The following is a 15,332-nucleotide window of genomic DNA, read 5'->3' as shown; positions in this document are numbered from 1 at the left end:
GATAGTCTCCTTTAAAAGTTTGGAAATGTCAGGGGAATTCACTCATAAACATTAAGCTTGTTAATGTCAAGGCTGGCTGCTGGTTAACGTAAGTCCTTTTTAAAGTAATGATTTTTTTAAAAAAATCTCCTGATTAGAAAAGTTTGCAGCCAAAAGAAGATCTGGAACTTTCTAAGTATCCAATTAGTAGGAAAGAGCTGACAGATATTTGGTAATGGAAATGAGATATGGAGTTCTTAGAAAATAAGCAGAAACGGGGTAATAGACCAGTTGTCTCCAACTTTTCCCTGCTCCAACTTTACATTAGATGTTATTGAACACTTAATTATATGAAACAATGTTTTCACATACTTGAACCCTCATTTAGGTTGGTTTGGTCAAGACTGCATTTGTACAACACATTCTCACTCCAGCCTCATCATATATTGATGTTTGGTCATGGACCTTTTCACGTTGATATGACATGTAAGGTACCCTGGGTGTGTTGGTTGTTGACTTTCAAGTTCTGCCTGTTACACGCATTGTTGGTTTTCAAAATACACTTCTGTTTTCAAAGGAAATGTAAGGTTTACATACAGTCTTGTTGGGATTCACTGGACCACAGATGATTTGTCAAAGGTTAACATCTTAACTGGACCTGTGAAGGTTTCTCCTCTTGCCATCTGATATGGTGAGAGATGGTCTTTGTTCTTCACAGAGGACAGTTATTTGAAACCCTTCTCCACAGGGGGTCCCCAACTCACACCTCTCTGAGAGACAAGTCTAAAACTTCATTGGACAGGACTTTTACAGTGACATCTGACTCTGTGATGTCACCAGCCAACTGTAGAAGGTCTGCTCCCTTCAGACAGTCTTTGTCTTGCTCGTGAGCTGTCGACCAGCTCACACCACCTCTGGCTCCAGGGCCTTTGGCCGGCCCAGACAGAGCCTTCTGGACTCTCAAACCTGAACCAGAGAAATTAGTATGCAAGCACAAGGTTTGCAACTAACTTTCCAGCGACAAGGAGAACCCCAGCGTCTAACTCTGCAAAGACCCCGAGTGACCACCTTCCTCGGATCTGCATCTGGAACCACAGCTCTTTCCAGCCTTCCTCTGCCAGCTAACAAAAGCAGCACACCACCATGTGACTCTTTCTTCCATCCATTCAAGGATCGGTAATGTAACAACTGGGCATAGCTTTATCACAGCTGTACAGGGTAAACAAGACTTTTAACTTGTTGATTGTGATTTAACGCTGTTAGTGAGTTATTGTTGTGATTGGTTGCAGTTAGGTCATTGGTTAGTTAAGCTAGGTGACGTAAGTTTGCTAATGCTGTTCACAGACAACGTTTTGCATGCAGCTAAACATCCTCTGTACTAATCCAGAGCCTTTGCAACACATATCACCTTCACATAGACTCATTTACAAATAGGCTTTCAACAGAGCTGTACTCAAACAGGCAACTCAAAGTTCCAGCTTCTCTTCCTTTGTCTTTTTCCTGACCACACCACACCATCAGACAATCATGTCCCCTGATCGGAAGCCAGCTTTGATTCGGCCGTCTTGTAGTTCTTTGTTGCCTGCCATTTTGGTTTGTAGGCCAAACACCACTTTGATTACTACACCCGCCTTTGTCTTTCTCTCTCTCTCTATCTCTCTCGCACATGCACACGCACACACACACACACACACACACACACACAGACACACACATATACTCACCAAGCTTGTATATAGTTAGTTAGTTAGTTAGTTAGTTAGTTAGAATTTGTGTGTTTTGGTTTTGCTTTGCTCACTTTATGAATAAATATAATTTTTGGAATCATATCTGATGTCTGTTTAATGTTGCACAAGGGTGAATGAATAGCCAACCTCTGCTACGTCAAGAACTCTGAAATACTACAGCCTTTACTGAATTTTATGAGACTGGTATCTTTAAATGATTTTAACATTTCAGGAATGGTGTCCCACGAGGTGATTTAATGTAAATTAAGTCATATTATTTAACATAATCAGTAATTATTATTAATAATTATTAACTTTTTAACATTGTTCCCTATGTTAATGGTGCCGCTTGGTGAGGGCTAATATTGTTGTTCCCAACATAAATGGTGCCTCTGCATGACATCCAAAATGTTGTTCCCAACAGTCTCTTTCAAAATAAACACACTGTGTCAGCACAACATTACAAATTGGCATTTTTTCCTTCAGCAACAATTGCATGTAGTTATGTTTAGTCAACACATGCATGTGGTTGGGTTTAGGAAAAAAAGAACACAGTTTGGCTTTGCAATCTTTCAGGGGGCAAACACCAGCCTCCCGAGGTGAAAGTCGGTGGTTGTTGGATCCATCCACTGCCCCTCCCGCCAGCCCTGTACAGATTTCTGCAGTTCTTAACTTTTGTTGTTATACCACTACCTGTCCCCCCTGACACTGCTGCACACCATTAATGAGTAACAGCAACTGGCTGCTTATCATGCCGACGTAAAAGGACGGCTTTTTTTGTCGGTAACTGATGCCAGAAGTCACTGACCAAGCGCCAGATTTTGACGGCTTCTGAGTGAAACTGGGTTGGAGTAGTAGAAATTACAATATAAACAATGTCAGCTGCCGATTCAGCATTTTGAATTGGTGTCAGAGATGGCAGTGCCCATTCAAGAGGTAAATCAGAGGATGTGACAAAAAAAGTCAACTAACTTGTTATATTAGGTACAATTTTTTAATAGTCATTGAGCTCTTAAGCGGAAACGTGGTTTTGTTTACTGGCACACAGTAAATATCCTTTGTTCTGTCAACAATGGGTTGTGTTGTTAATGTGCTAACTGGCTAACTAGCATCTAGAGTCCATCCTGTCAGTCTTCCAGCTTCCCTTTTTGAATGACAGATACAGAATTATTTTCTCTCACATAGGCACAGAACGTGCGAGTTTGATGCCCGTGGCGATGTGTTCAAGGGCAACTTTTTGGCCAAGAAATAGGCAATGTGAGATACCCAACAGTCAGCCCTGGTCAACACTCATGTCAGATTGGTGTGCCAAGGCCTTTATGTAACATCAGTTACTGTGCCGCATGTGGAAGTGCAAAATGTATACCTCATACCACTCGATAAAAGACTTCCATGTACAGTAGGATACACTTGTGTTTCCTTGCTCTAAGCTCCTCCAGAACCCTCCTCCCTCCTTGCTCCTCAAGGTGCATTTAGAGAAACTGGAAGAACATGCATGAAGGGGGAATGATATCTGGGTCACAGTAGGAGAGAGGATGTGAGGAGGCATACCTTAGCATCATGAAAAGCACCTGGTGAGTGACAGACACACGGGAGAGATAAGACAAGAGACAACAGTCTGAGAAATAAGTGAGTCAGAGGAAAGAAACATGGCATGCTCTAAAGAGAAAGAAAAGCAGACAATGAAGACAGAGCTTTTAATCAAGAATGGACACACTAGGGGCGTTGGTGGCTTAGTGGTAGAGCAGGCGCCCCATGTACAAGGCTGTTACCGCAGTGGCCCGAGTTCGAATCCAGCCTGTGGCCCTTTGCTGCATGTCATCCCCTCTCTCTCTCCCTTTCATACTTAACTGTCTTGTCCATTAAAGGCAAAAAATATCTTTAAAAGAATGGACACACTATTACATGTTCATTCTTCCCACAGGCTGTTCAGAACCAGTATGTCTCATGTCTCATTTCAGGGGTTGGTAAGGGTGGATGCCACCTCCTTTGTTAACCTGCCCTACCTGCTCTCTATCCCCTAGTGGCACAGAGAGTACAGGGGCAGAGGGTGTTTAGTCTGCCTGACTTATTATTTGTCTGACTGGAGTTTGTGCAAGTTAGAAACTGTGGGCCCAACCATGGCACTGAAATATCAGTAGCCTAAAGCCCCGTTTCCACCACAAACTTTTGGTATAGTACCTTTAGAACCAAAAGTAACCCCTACAGACATGTACCTAGACCCTGGGTCTGTTTAGCATTTCAATTAAATTCAATTCAATTTCAATTTTATTTATAAAGCCCAATATCACAAATCACAATTTGCCTCACAGGGCTTTACAGCATACGACATCCCTCTGTCCTTATGACCCTTGCAGCGGATAAGGAAAAACTCCCCCAAAAAAACCCCTTTAACGGACAGTACTCTTAAACAGATATATATCAAGACTGTGTTACTGTATTACTTATTTCTTGCCTAAAATGTTTTTAAAATATAGTGTAGGGCCATGTTTAGCTGTAATAGCAAGACTTTGTGAACAGCAAGTGGGCACCATGCTGTTTCCTGCAAAGTGAAAACAGAGGCCGAAAAAACTGTGAAATACTTCTTTAAGCCCCATTTCTACCAGCTCCCCAGTTCAGTTCAGTTCATTACACGTTTTCAGTTTCCATTGTGAAAAGTTGTGGATGGTACTAATAGAACCATTTCTTACTGTTTCCATCTTTCATCACCCCTCTATTGAGTTACCTAGAACACAGATCTGGTACTTAAAGGTGGCGCTAGAAACACCACAATCCTCTGATTGGTCAATAGAAAGCTGTCACGCAGCTCATGTAACCATTGTTCATACCTTGGCAAAGCTTACATTTATTAGTAAACTATAACTATAAAGTGAACAGATGTTTTGCTGCCTCTCACAGCAGCTGTAGTCTGAGAATAAATAATTTAATTCACTGGGCCAACTGCTTGCAACTTTTAAGGTGGAACATTTACTTGTAATGTTACTTGACACATGAGTTGATGACGTGAATACATCAACACACCTTAAATTTCAATATGACAACTTTGACCATTTACTTTAGTTTTTACTGTCTCTCTTCGATGACATATACTCTTAGTAATGAGCGTTTAAAAATATAGACTCGATATTACAGGTACAGGTGCACATCTGTAGGGGTTACTTTTGGTTGTACAGGTACTGCTGAAAGTTTTTGGTGAAAACCTGGCTTTTGGCTACTGATATTTTAGTGCCATGGTTGGGGCTTTATTAGGTACACCTTGCTAGTACCAGGTTGGATCACCTTTTGCCTTCAGAACTGCCTTAATTATTGGTGGCATAGATTCAACAAGGTGCTGGAAACATTCCTCAGAGATTTTGGTGTATATTGACAAGATAGCATCACACACTTGCTGCAGATTTGTCAGCTGCCCATCCATGATGTGAATCTCCTGTTCCACCACATCCCAAAGGTGCTCTGTTGGATCGAGATCTGGTGACTGTGGAGGCCATTGGAGTACAGTGAACTCATTGTCACTTGATTTTTCTCCTCTGACCTCTGGCATTAACAAGGCATCCTCTGCAAACCCTAGAGATGGTTCTGTGTGAAAATCCCAGTAGATCAGCAGTTTCTAAAATACTCAGACCAGCCTGTCTGGCACCAACAACCATGCCACATTCAAAGTCACTTAAATCACCTTTCTTCCCCATTCTGATGCTCAGTTTGAACTTCAGCAGGTCGTCTTGACAGTGTCTACATGCCTTAATGTATCGAGATGCTGCCACTTGATTGGCTGATAAGCTTATTTACATTAATGAGCAGTTTAAGAGTTGTACCTTCTAAAGCAGCCGATGAGTGTTTTCTATTCCTGCTTAAAGAAAAAAAATTGGTTTCTCCGGTGCATTCTGGCAGCACCAAACCTCTGCTCTTGCCTGAGAAGGACTAACCCCGCTATTTTTAAATATGCAATTGAGAGAGACTCACTCCAGCCTGTTCAACAGCCCGAGAGCCAGCTAAACTCTTTTGGCTGGGGGAGGAGGGATTTGTAGCCCTCCCCTCCCCCCAGAAGACGTCCCCTGGGGTTACAAACACACCTGGTTTGCAATCACTCGACATTTATAGTCCTCATATATCACCACATTTTCTTCGTCTCACATCTTCTGACGCTTGGGCTGCTAACTCAGCGTGCTTCATTCTAATCAGTTTTTACCACCCACAGTTTGGCAATAGGAGAATCAGACATTAGCTGACCTCTGAGTGGGAGTTGTCTCCATTAGTGGAAATGATTTGGCTGGGACTCGCCTCACTGAAGGAACATCCACTGCAGCGGCAGCGGCAGCAGTGATGCCAAATAGCTCTTTTTTTGTTGGTTTTTTTTTGTAAAGTTGCCTCATGTCTGACTTAGAATCCATCAACCTCATGGCATTTTCAAGAAAACAGAGGATGAGAATGTAAAACATCTCCTGCCATAACCTCAGGAAGCTCTTATGTAAAAACCTTGCTCAAATATTAATAGGGGAGGTGATGGGAGCAGGTGGCGGGTATCCATGCAGGAGGTTTTATCTACTGAGCTCCTTTTTTTCTGCTGTTAGTCATCAAAAGTGGCTCTGGATGAGGGTGAACAAGTACAAAAGGGAAAGAAATGCAGTTATGTAAAAGGCTGCAGTCAATCATTTTTCTTGGACATCGTTTCTCCTTTTAAGGTGTAAAAAACAAAACAAGCAACACTGATTCTATGTCAAGCTTTGGGCTCCGTTTGGACCCACATACTGTGCACTGGCTTGTTTCAGTAGATTATTTCATATACACTATCTCTCAGTAACAAGCAGAGCCTTCTGTTTGTGAAGGAGAAGCAGGACGAGTGAATCTGCTCAGACAAAGAGTTGTTTCACTCATCTGAAGTTGTTCCAAATCCCAGAAGCCCCGGCTGCTGAGATTCACACATTACGCAACAGAACAGCGCTTTCAAACATTCGGAGGAAGTAACACACTTTCAGATTGTATATGCGAGATGCACAATAATCCTCATTCTGATTCATGAATCCCAAACTATCACAAGGTCAATTGATGATTAATGTGTATGTGTGGGCGAACGTTGATCAAATAAATCCATGCTGCGCCTGTAGATACTGTCTGTTTTCGACTGTAGGCGTGTTTCTTAACCTGCTACAAGAAGGAAACTGACAGCCTGTGACAAGAAGAGGTTTGTTTATCTGTGGCTTTTCACTGGTGAAAGGGTGTTAAGCTACTTCATTCACGTAAAAATAGCTGTGTAACCAAACTTTGTCTTCACCTGTAGATTTCAGGGTCAGGGTCCTCACCACCTGCACAGCCACAAGAATCAAAGACCTTTGTTCCAGCAAGTTTATCCTTTCATGTTTGGTTTTATGTTCTCTTTTAGAGAATGAGAAAAACATTTGCCACTATAGTGTGGCCTGGTCATAAAATGATGGGACCGGACACAGAATAAAATTTTATGTGGGTCTTTATTCCCCGACTGAACTTACAAAAACATAAGAACAGCGTTAATACTGTTGAGTGAGGATCGTAGATAATTACAGTGGTAACTGTAAAGGATGGCTACCTCGCTTTTCTGTATACAAAACTGGTACTTTAACTATTAACTCTCGTACTCTGATAGCATTGATGCCAAAAAAACCCCATTAATACATCTTTACCTCCAAAGTGTAATCTCTGGTTTACCCTCTAAATACACCAGGTTCACCGACTACAGAACAATAAACAGGTTGCTACAGAATATAGACAACAGTAGTGGCCCTTTCCTGGCAACAAAACAAAAAACACAGTACAAATAAATACATTTTCTTAAGCCACAAAATTGTTCAAGTACTTCAGTAACTTCAATAGTGTATTACCTTAGTGGAAATGTACTGTGTATTTATGAACAAAATACTGCCAACATTTTCACAGAAGTCAAAATTAAAGTTCACAGGAAAATAATAAAAAAACTCACTCTCACTTCAGTGTGTAGCCTGCACACGAGGACGCACACACCAGGAACTCAACACGGCATATCTCCCCTCTAAAATTAGGCAAAAGCATACAAAACTCAGATATTTCAGTTTAACGACTAGCATAAAGCACCATAAACTTTGTTTTCACCCGTAAGTGTAATAAATCACCAGTTACGCTGCTCCGCTGTTCAGTCTTTCCCTCAGCGTGGTGGAGAGATGACACACTTAACACGTTTTAACAGTCTACAAAAATCATCAAGAATACAGAATCATCACTCATCAGCCTTGCTCAGAAAACTTAATCATCACCTCATCTGCTGGTGCCATTGACTATTTTTGTGTTAAATTAATGGTTACAGGGATATTTTCCTCTATACAGACGAAGATACACACCTTGTGGTCCAATGTTTCGTGGCGGTTTTGTTTACTTTCAGTTTCGTGTGTCTAAAGTCTCCCCGGAACTCCGTGCTCTCGCGGATTTAGCCCTGCGCCGCTCTTAAAGGGACAGTGTTACCTTAGTTGGAACAAACAACTTCTACACTATTTATTCCTCAATTTTTATCATATCATGCTAAAAAACACCCTATAAACAGTCTCTAATTCACCCAGCTACAATAGTAAAGTACTTTATTGGTTTTATTACAATTCATCTTTCTAGGAGACTTTTTAGTACTGACAGCAAATGTAGATAGCATAGTTTCCACTAGAGATGATAAGGACACACCTCCCCTACTTTCAGTTTGATGACAATTACATAACGTATTTGTCTTACTGTTTCTAAGGCTTACACCAATCAGCCATAACATTAAAACCACTGACAGGTGAATAACATTGATCGTCTCATTACAATACAATGTTCTGCTGGGAAACCTGAGGTCCTGCAGTCATATGGATGCCACCTGGCATGCTCCACCCCTTCATGGCAACAGCACTCCCTGATGCCAGTGCCCCCCTTCCCAGCAGGACAATGCACCATGCCATGCCACAAAACCTGCTCAGGAATTGCTCGAGGAATGTGACAAAGCGGTGCCAGTACCCCACCTCACAACCAACAGGACTCAAAAGATCTGGCGCCAACACTCAGATTCCAGACACCACGGGACGACCCTAGAGGTCCTGTGTACATTCCTCCAGGGGTCAGAGCCAAGTCCAATCCAAGTACGTACCAGCACATCCGATGGATGTTAGCTAGACTGGGATCTGGGGAGTTTGGAGGCCGGGTCTTTGCCTTGAGCTCTTTGTCATGTTCCTCTGGCCATTCCTTGACATTTTTTGCGATGTGGCATGGTGCATTGTCCTGCTGCGGAGGGCACTGCCATCAGGAAGAGCTGTTGCCACGAGGGGGTGTACTTGGTCTTAAATGGTGTTTAGGTGGATGGTGTGTAGGCTACCAAGTGTCATCCACAAGGTCAAGGTCTCCCAGCAGGACTGCATTGTAACAAGATGATCATTGATCACGTTAACTGTCAGTGGTTTTAAGTTTTGGCTAATTGGTGTATAAAGGTCAGATGTTGTTTGGGAATGGAAATTTTAAAGGGTAACTTTGGTATTTTTCAACATTGACCCTATATTCCCATGCTTTGGTTCTAATTGAGTAATGGGGACAACCATTTTTGAAAGAGGTCCAGTATTGTGCGAGAGTGCTACAGCTGGCAGCGGCGAAACAGGCTGCAATGTAACTTTTATAAGCAATTGAGCATAATTTTTGTTCAACTGGAAACAGCCCTGAAATTGCCATTGCCAAACCCACCAAACTCCATTTAAATAAACAATAATTTTATCATTATAAAACGCACTTCATTCAAAGTCGACAGAAACAAAATAAAACTCACAGAAACCGTATTGTCTTTGCACTGTTCCAACAATCACTAAGTCTGGTTTGGTTGAAATAAACCCTTCATTCATCCAGTTAGATGTGAAATATATATGCTGCCTCTTTGCACTCTAAAATTATTGATATTTAAATGGAGTCTGGTTGGTATGGTGATGGCAATATTGGGGCTGTTTCTGGTTAAACAAAAATGATCTTACTCTTTAATAAAAAGGTCTATCCCTGTAGGGATCCTTCCAATAATGTTTTAAGACAAATACCAAAGTTACCCTTTAAGGGGAACATTAAAGAAGCAAGTTTGGTTGGCGGAAATGCAAAAAATGTGCAATTTATTAACAAAAATACTCATGAAACTGAGGTAAAAATTCTGTTTTTCCAGGCGCCTGCAGAAATTAAGCTGACAGAGCAGCAGCAAGGATTTAATAGTCTTTTTATGTATATAGGTTGTCCTTCCCTGTAGACTGTGGACTGCTCACTGCTGAAAAACATTTAATGTTAATACTTACTGTTATTACACTCCTAAAAATACATTAGAAACAGCCAAAGATAAACCAGTGAAGCCCAGTATCAGGCCTACTTAAGGTAAAATATACATGTAGATTTAGTACACCAATAACGCAGCATTTACTTTTTTCAGTTGGAGCTCTGACAGATACACAGTTTTAAGGCTCTGGCAGTTTTAATTTAAAGGATTTTTAGTTTGAAATCAGAGAATGATGCAGCTGAGTCACAGTTATTGATTAACAATCCTTTTAGCCTCCATAAAGATTTATTATATATTAATGTCTTTTAGTGCTGAGGGACAATAAAACCATCTGCCAGAAGAGCTGGAGACACTCTGACTCTGCTGAGTCTCTGGTGATTCAGACATCTGGAGAGCCTCGAGCGTTCTGCCAGACTTCTTATTTATTGACTCTTTCTCAGCTTTCAGTACTTTACAGCCACTTTTACTTACTGGGAAACTTGTGTCTCATTCTGAACTGGACTTTAACACCCACTACTGGCTGGATCGAAGACCTTTATCTAGTGGAACACAACAGGTTGTTCAGATAAATGTTTTGCCTACCATAATTTGGATTTTTAGAAAGTCTTCCCTACAGCAGTTGTTCTGATGCTAAGCTGGTGGGTAACAAGAGTAACAAAACAAAACAAAACAAAACAAAACAAAACAAAACAAAAAACAAAATGTTATCTGAATGTATCATTATACCATTGTGTAATTAGTCTAGAATAATTGAATCTTAATCTTTGAAATAAGCAAGTTTTAATAAAGCATTTAGCCTTAGTACCTAGTAGAGGTACATAGTACAGAGACGTCATTATCTGTATCTGTTCAGCCAACAAAATGATCTGTCTCTGTTTTCAGACAGACAACCAGAAGTGGGTGTGGTTTATACACAAAATCACGTTAAATCAGGCAAATGTATTGTATTGTATTATATTGTATCTCCAAGGAAAATATTCATTTGCAATGAAATTGTGCCTCCAAAGCATCAAATTGTTTTATTAACAGCATATAATTGTAATGAAATATATTTGTACACCCTCTTACTGAAGTATTCACATACCTCTCTCTTTATCTTTCAGTTTTTATTTTTAACTTAACTTAGTTTAACTGTCTAACTGTCTGAAACTCCACCACTATGGAATGACATTTGAGTCAATATTAAAGCAATTAATATGCCTATGTAACAAATAAAAAATAAAATAAAATAAATAAGCCTTTGGAATAAATAGATAAATGAATATGGCTATGAAATAATCCTAAAATAAATAATTTAGGAAATAAATATAAATGTTAATATGAACATATAAATTAGTCATTAGTCCAATAAATATATGAATACATAAGTATGGCTATGGAATAAATAAAAAGTAAATAAATATGCTTAAATAAGCCTATGTAACACATTAATAAATACAAATAGAAATGCATAAATATGGCATTATAGTTCATTAAAAAATAATAAATAAATATGCTCATGGAATAGAAAAATAGAGAGAGAGAGAGACAGAGAGAGAGAGAGAGACAGAGATAGTTTTTTTTTTTTTAAAGGATGTTTTTTTCAAATGACTACTTTTATTTATTTCTGGGGACTCTTTCTGTCCTAATGCCACATTTATGTCCCAGTTCTTTTGATTTCCATCTATCGCCATGGAGTACTTGGTAGGGTGTTTGTGGATGCTAAGTCAAAAGTCTTTGAAACCTGTGGCTGATAAAATTGACTGAAATACAAAGTCAAATTTTATTTTATTTTTTTGTTAATAAAGAGAATATGTACATATTTATTTTGATGTATAATGTATAATAATAACTCCAGCTGATATGAATCGATTCAGACAGACATGTCATTCATGACTTTTTCCTTGATTAACAACAACCTCCAGGTAGAATAAATATCTGTTTCCATCTCATTATTAGTGCTTTTCTGAATATTGGGATTCAGGTAAATCCCTTGTACAGTACCTACTGGAATTATCTCTAAAATAAGATTACAGCTAAATTATTTCAGTTGTTTTGTCCAGAGATAAGTCTTAAAGCAGCGATGATTAATATTTTTATATGTAAACATGTCTACTTGTATGTGATTGTGTCGCTCTTAGAGACAAACCCACTGAGAAAATCATCCTCAGCTCCACAAAGCTTTATAGCATTGTTGTCTCATTACTTTGGTTTTACTGTTTTGGTTCACTCTCACTGCTCCCATAGCACCCTTTTTCAGCCACAGCAGGCAGCTGTTATCAGTGAAAAAGCTCTTAAAATCCACTGTTCACTTCCTGCTCAGCATCAAACAGCAGACAGACACAGTTAGAGACAAGCTGGTGAACATGCTGGAGCATTTACGAGAAGACATTCCCCCAGTTCTACTGATAAAGGTGATAGTAAGTGGATTTTAATGAATCTGTCTCATTGTTTTTCCATTTGCCGTGTATGGTACGGTTTGCAAAATAAGAAAATAAGCTCATGCTTTTGCCAGAAGTTTAAAGACATTTTTTCACCAGGTCAAAGTCAGTTTATCCATGAACTATGGGGAGGTGATGGTCATGTATTCTGTCATAAAGACTGCTTTTTGCACAGAGCAGAGTATCTCTTGCTCTGTTTCCTCCACAGGATGATTGCTGGTGTTACCTTGCCTGCAGACCTTATTCCCCCCCGTGGGACAGTCAGTGTTTGAGCTGAATTTATATGAGTGGAGCGAAGCTGCTCATTACAGAGGGGGGATTTTATTTGCATTCATAATGTCTGTCTTGAAATTGTGAAATAAAATTGTTAAATTAGCCACGATGGTGAAGCGGGTTTATAACATATGTCCTGTGTTTGCATGTGTCTCCTCTCCAGAGGCAGGATGGCCTGATGCAGCGCTCCATCCGCGAAGTGAACACGTCCAGCCGCTGGTGCGTGCTGTGGGACCTGGACGAGGACACACACTACAGCGTCCAGGTGAGGCACACACACACACACACAAACACACACACACACACACTCTGAGGATGACTGTGAGGTGCCAATGAAACCTTTCTAGCAGGGGCACTTCAGGTAAGAATTGTTTGTTGAACTTGTAAAAACATTGCAGTGAGCAGGTCAGTCTCCAGAAGAAAGTTTTGGCATTGTAAGTCTCTGCAAACCATTACATTACATTTGTATATTTCATTCGTATCATAGCAACGCCTCTAAATTGACATGACCTGAGTTTGTCATCTGGAAGTGGAGGGGATGTTGGATGGCATGGACACCATTGATACCACTGTTTGAAACTAACAAACAATAAAACTGGTTGTGATTTAGTGTGTCATTGCTGTTGCTCCGGCAGCTTTTTAGACACTAAAAGCCATTGTTTTTTACTGAGACATCACTGCGTTTTTTTGCTGGAAAAATGACCTGAAAAGCAGTTGTTCTTTCTCCAGACATCGCTGCTTTCCTGCCAAGATAGTGCCATGAAAAGTGGTTGTGTTTTACAGAGACATCATTGCATTTCCTGCCAGATAATGACCCAAAAAGTTATTGTTTTTTTTCTCAAGACATCACTGCATTTCCTGCCAGGATGGCGGCATCCTTATTTTATACCATGACATCGCTGCATTTCCTGCCGGGGTAGTGCCACCTAAAGTGCTTATATTTAAGTTAAGACATTGCTGCATTTCCTGTTGGGATAGTGCCACAAAAAAGGGTTGTTTTTACACCAAGACATTTTTACACCAAGGAAAGTACCACGAAAAGCAGTTGTTTTTTTAAAGAGACATCACTGTGTTTCCAGCGGGCATTGTGCCCTTTAAAGCCAAAAAGTAAAAACATGATCTTTTCCGAACCATAACTAAGTGGTTTTTGTGCCTTAACCTAAGCACAGTAATCACAGTGTTCTGTTTAAAGGTAAAGTTTTAATGTATCAGTGGTTTGCATTAACATACAACACCAACATTTTTTTTTCTGGAGATTTGGTGATGAGAAAAAGATATGAAGTGCAGCTTTAATTGAGGAACTTCACTGATGATGAACTTCATTTTGAAAATTCATTTTTATTCTTATTAGCTTCCTCTCAGTATATAATGGACACACTTTTTTATGATGTTATTACAGCTCAAAGTGTCTCAAATCAAATGCCAGCACAAACTCCAGCTTCCCTCTGAAGGAGGAACGTCTAATGTGACTTCATTATCATGACTCTATTAAACTTTTTATAATCCATTATAGCTTAATAGACTGATATAGATTGTCCTTCAGCTGGCAGACCCGGTTAAATATGCTTGTCAGCAGGCGGGTGTCCTGCAGAAGTCTCATTGAGCAATGCATTGAAGCCTCGCCAGCACCCGGAGGGTGGAGATTTGATCTTTTCACCTCTGACCTTCCTGTAGAACAAAGGATGGGAAAATAAGATAATTTGTCTGTGGAGTTTGGTGAAGGGATTTGCAGAGCTCAAACTTTAGGATACTTTCACATTAATGTAGGGACGTATTTTGTGTAAAAGTATTTTGTGAAGTGTTGTAATTGACTTTTGTTTTGTACCCACTTCTGCCTCAGTCAGTCATTTTCCTAGAATGACTTGCAGCAACCTCTGCAGAAAACTCGTTGCATTTAACCTTGGGGTTTAGTGTGTAGGCGGAGGCACAGCTAGACCTCTTGTATCTAATTGTGCTGGTGATGGATTTCTCTCCCTGTATAATGCTTGAACTTAACACTTTCTGCTATCCGCTGTAGCTGTGAGAAACATCTTGTATTTGAGTGAGAAACACAACAACAAATTTGTTTATTTCTCTCTTCATTTTTGGATTCTTTGCTTGTTTGCTGAAAATGTCCCCAGATGAGTCTTTAGCCGAAATCTATACTCCCTCCTTTGTTTTCCAAGCTTTCACGCTGCTTCTACATCTATAGCACCGCACTCGTCCTCCAACAATCATTCAGGATCCCAGCCAAAAACCAAAGCACCATTTGCTCGCTAAATATACCCTCGCCAGCCAGTTTCTTGTCATCGTTACATAATGTCATCCTCCGTTAATGTCATCTGGGCATTCAGCTGTGCAGAACTACGGCTGCGTCCAACCTTCCTTAAGCATATGAAGAGTACTTCATAGTTTCACTTAAATAAACTTTAAATCTCTTTTTTTGCTGGGGGGGTTTAGGTGCAGTCTGTTGGGCCACATGGTGACAGCCAGCCCAGCCGTGCCATCCACTTCAGGACTTTGGAGAGGAGTGACCATTATCCAGCTGGAGTCCTGGATCACCGTAAATAAACACACGCACATTACACATATATTTTATTTAACTTATTACTTTTTTAAAAGCAGATTTTCCAACACCTTGACTCAGTTTTTCACTCAGAAATGTACACTTTTAGGAGTAAGAACAAG

At 40.1% G+C, this 15,332-nt stretch overlaps 2 protein-coding genes across 2 annotated transcripts in view; one reads left to right on the top strand and one right to left on the bottom strand.

Moving 5' to 3' along the window:
• Positions 1 to 15,332, bottom strand: part of LOC125885000 (uncharacterized) — a 385,446-nt gene that overhangs the window by 312,269 nt on the left and 57,845 nt on the right. The gene's annotated exons all lie outside the window — the stretch shown is intronic.
• The window catches only part of LOC125885018 (fibronectin type III domain-containing protein 4-like), a 73,287-nt gene that overhangs the window by 46,879 nt on the left and 11,076 nt on the right, over positions 1 to 15,332 (top strand). Inside the window, exons 3-4 of the mRNA XM_049570381.1 lie at positions 12,829 to 12,930; positions 15,105 to 15,207. Of these exons, the coding sequence (XP_049426338.1) occupies positions 12,829 to 12,930; positions 15,105 to 15,207 (205 nt within the window). The remainder of the gene's footprint in view (positions 1 to 12,828; positions 12,931 to 15,104; positions 15,208 to 15,332) is intronic.

Source organism: Epinephelus fuscoguttatus, linkage group LG24, assembly GCF_011397635.1.
Source record: "Epinephelus fuscoguttatus linkage group LG24, E.fuscoguttatus.final_Chr_v1".
NCBI classification, from domain to species: Eukaryota; Metazoa; Chordata; class Actinopteri; order Perciformes; family Serranidae; genus Epinephelus; species Epinephelus fuscoguttatus.
The sequence above is the reverse complement of the archived record's forward strand: the minus strand, read 5'-3'. Positions and strand labels throughout refer to the sequence as shown.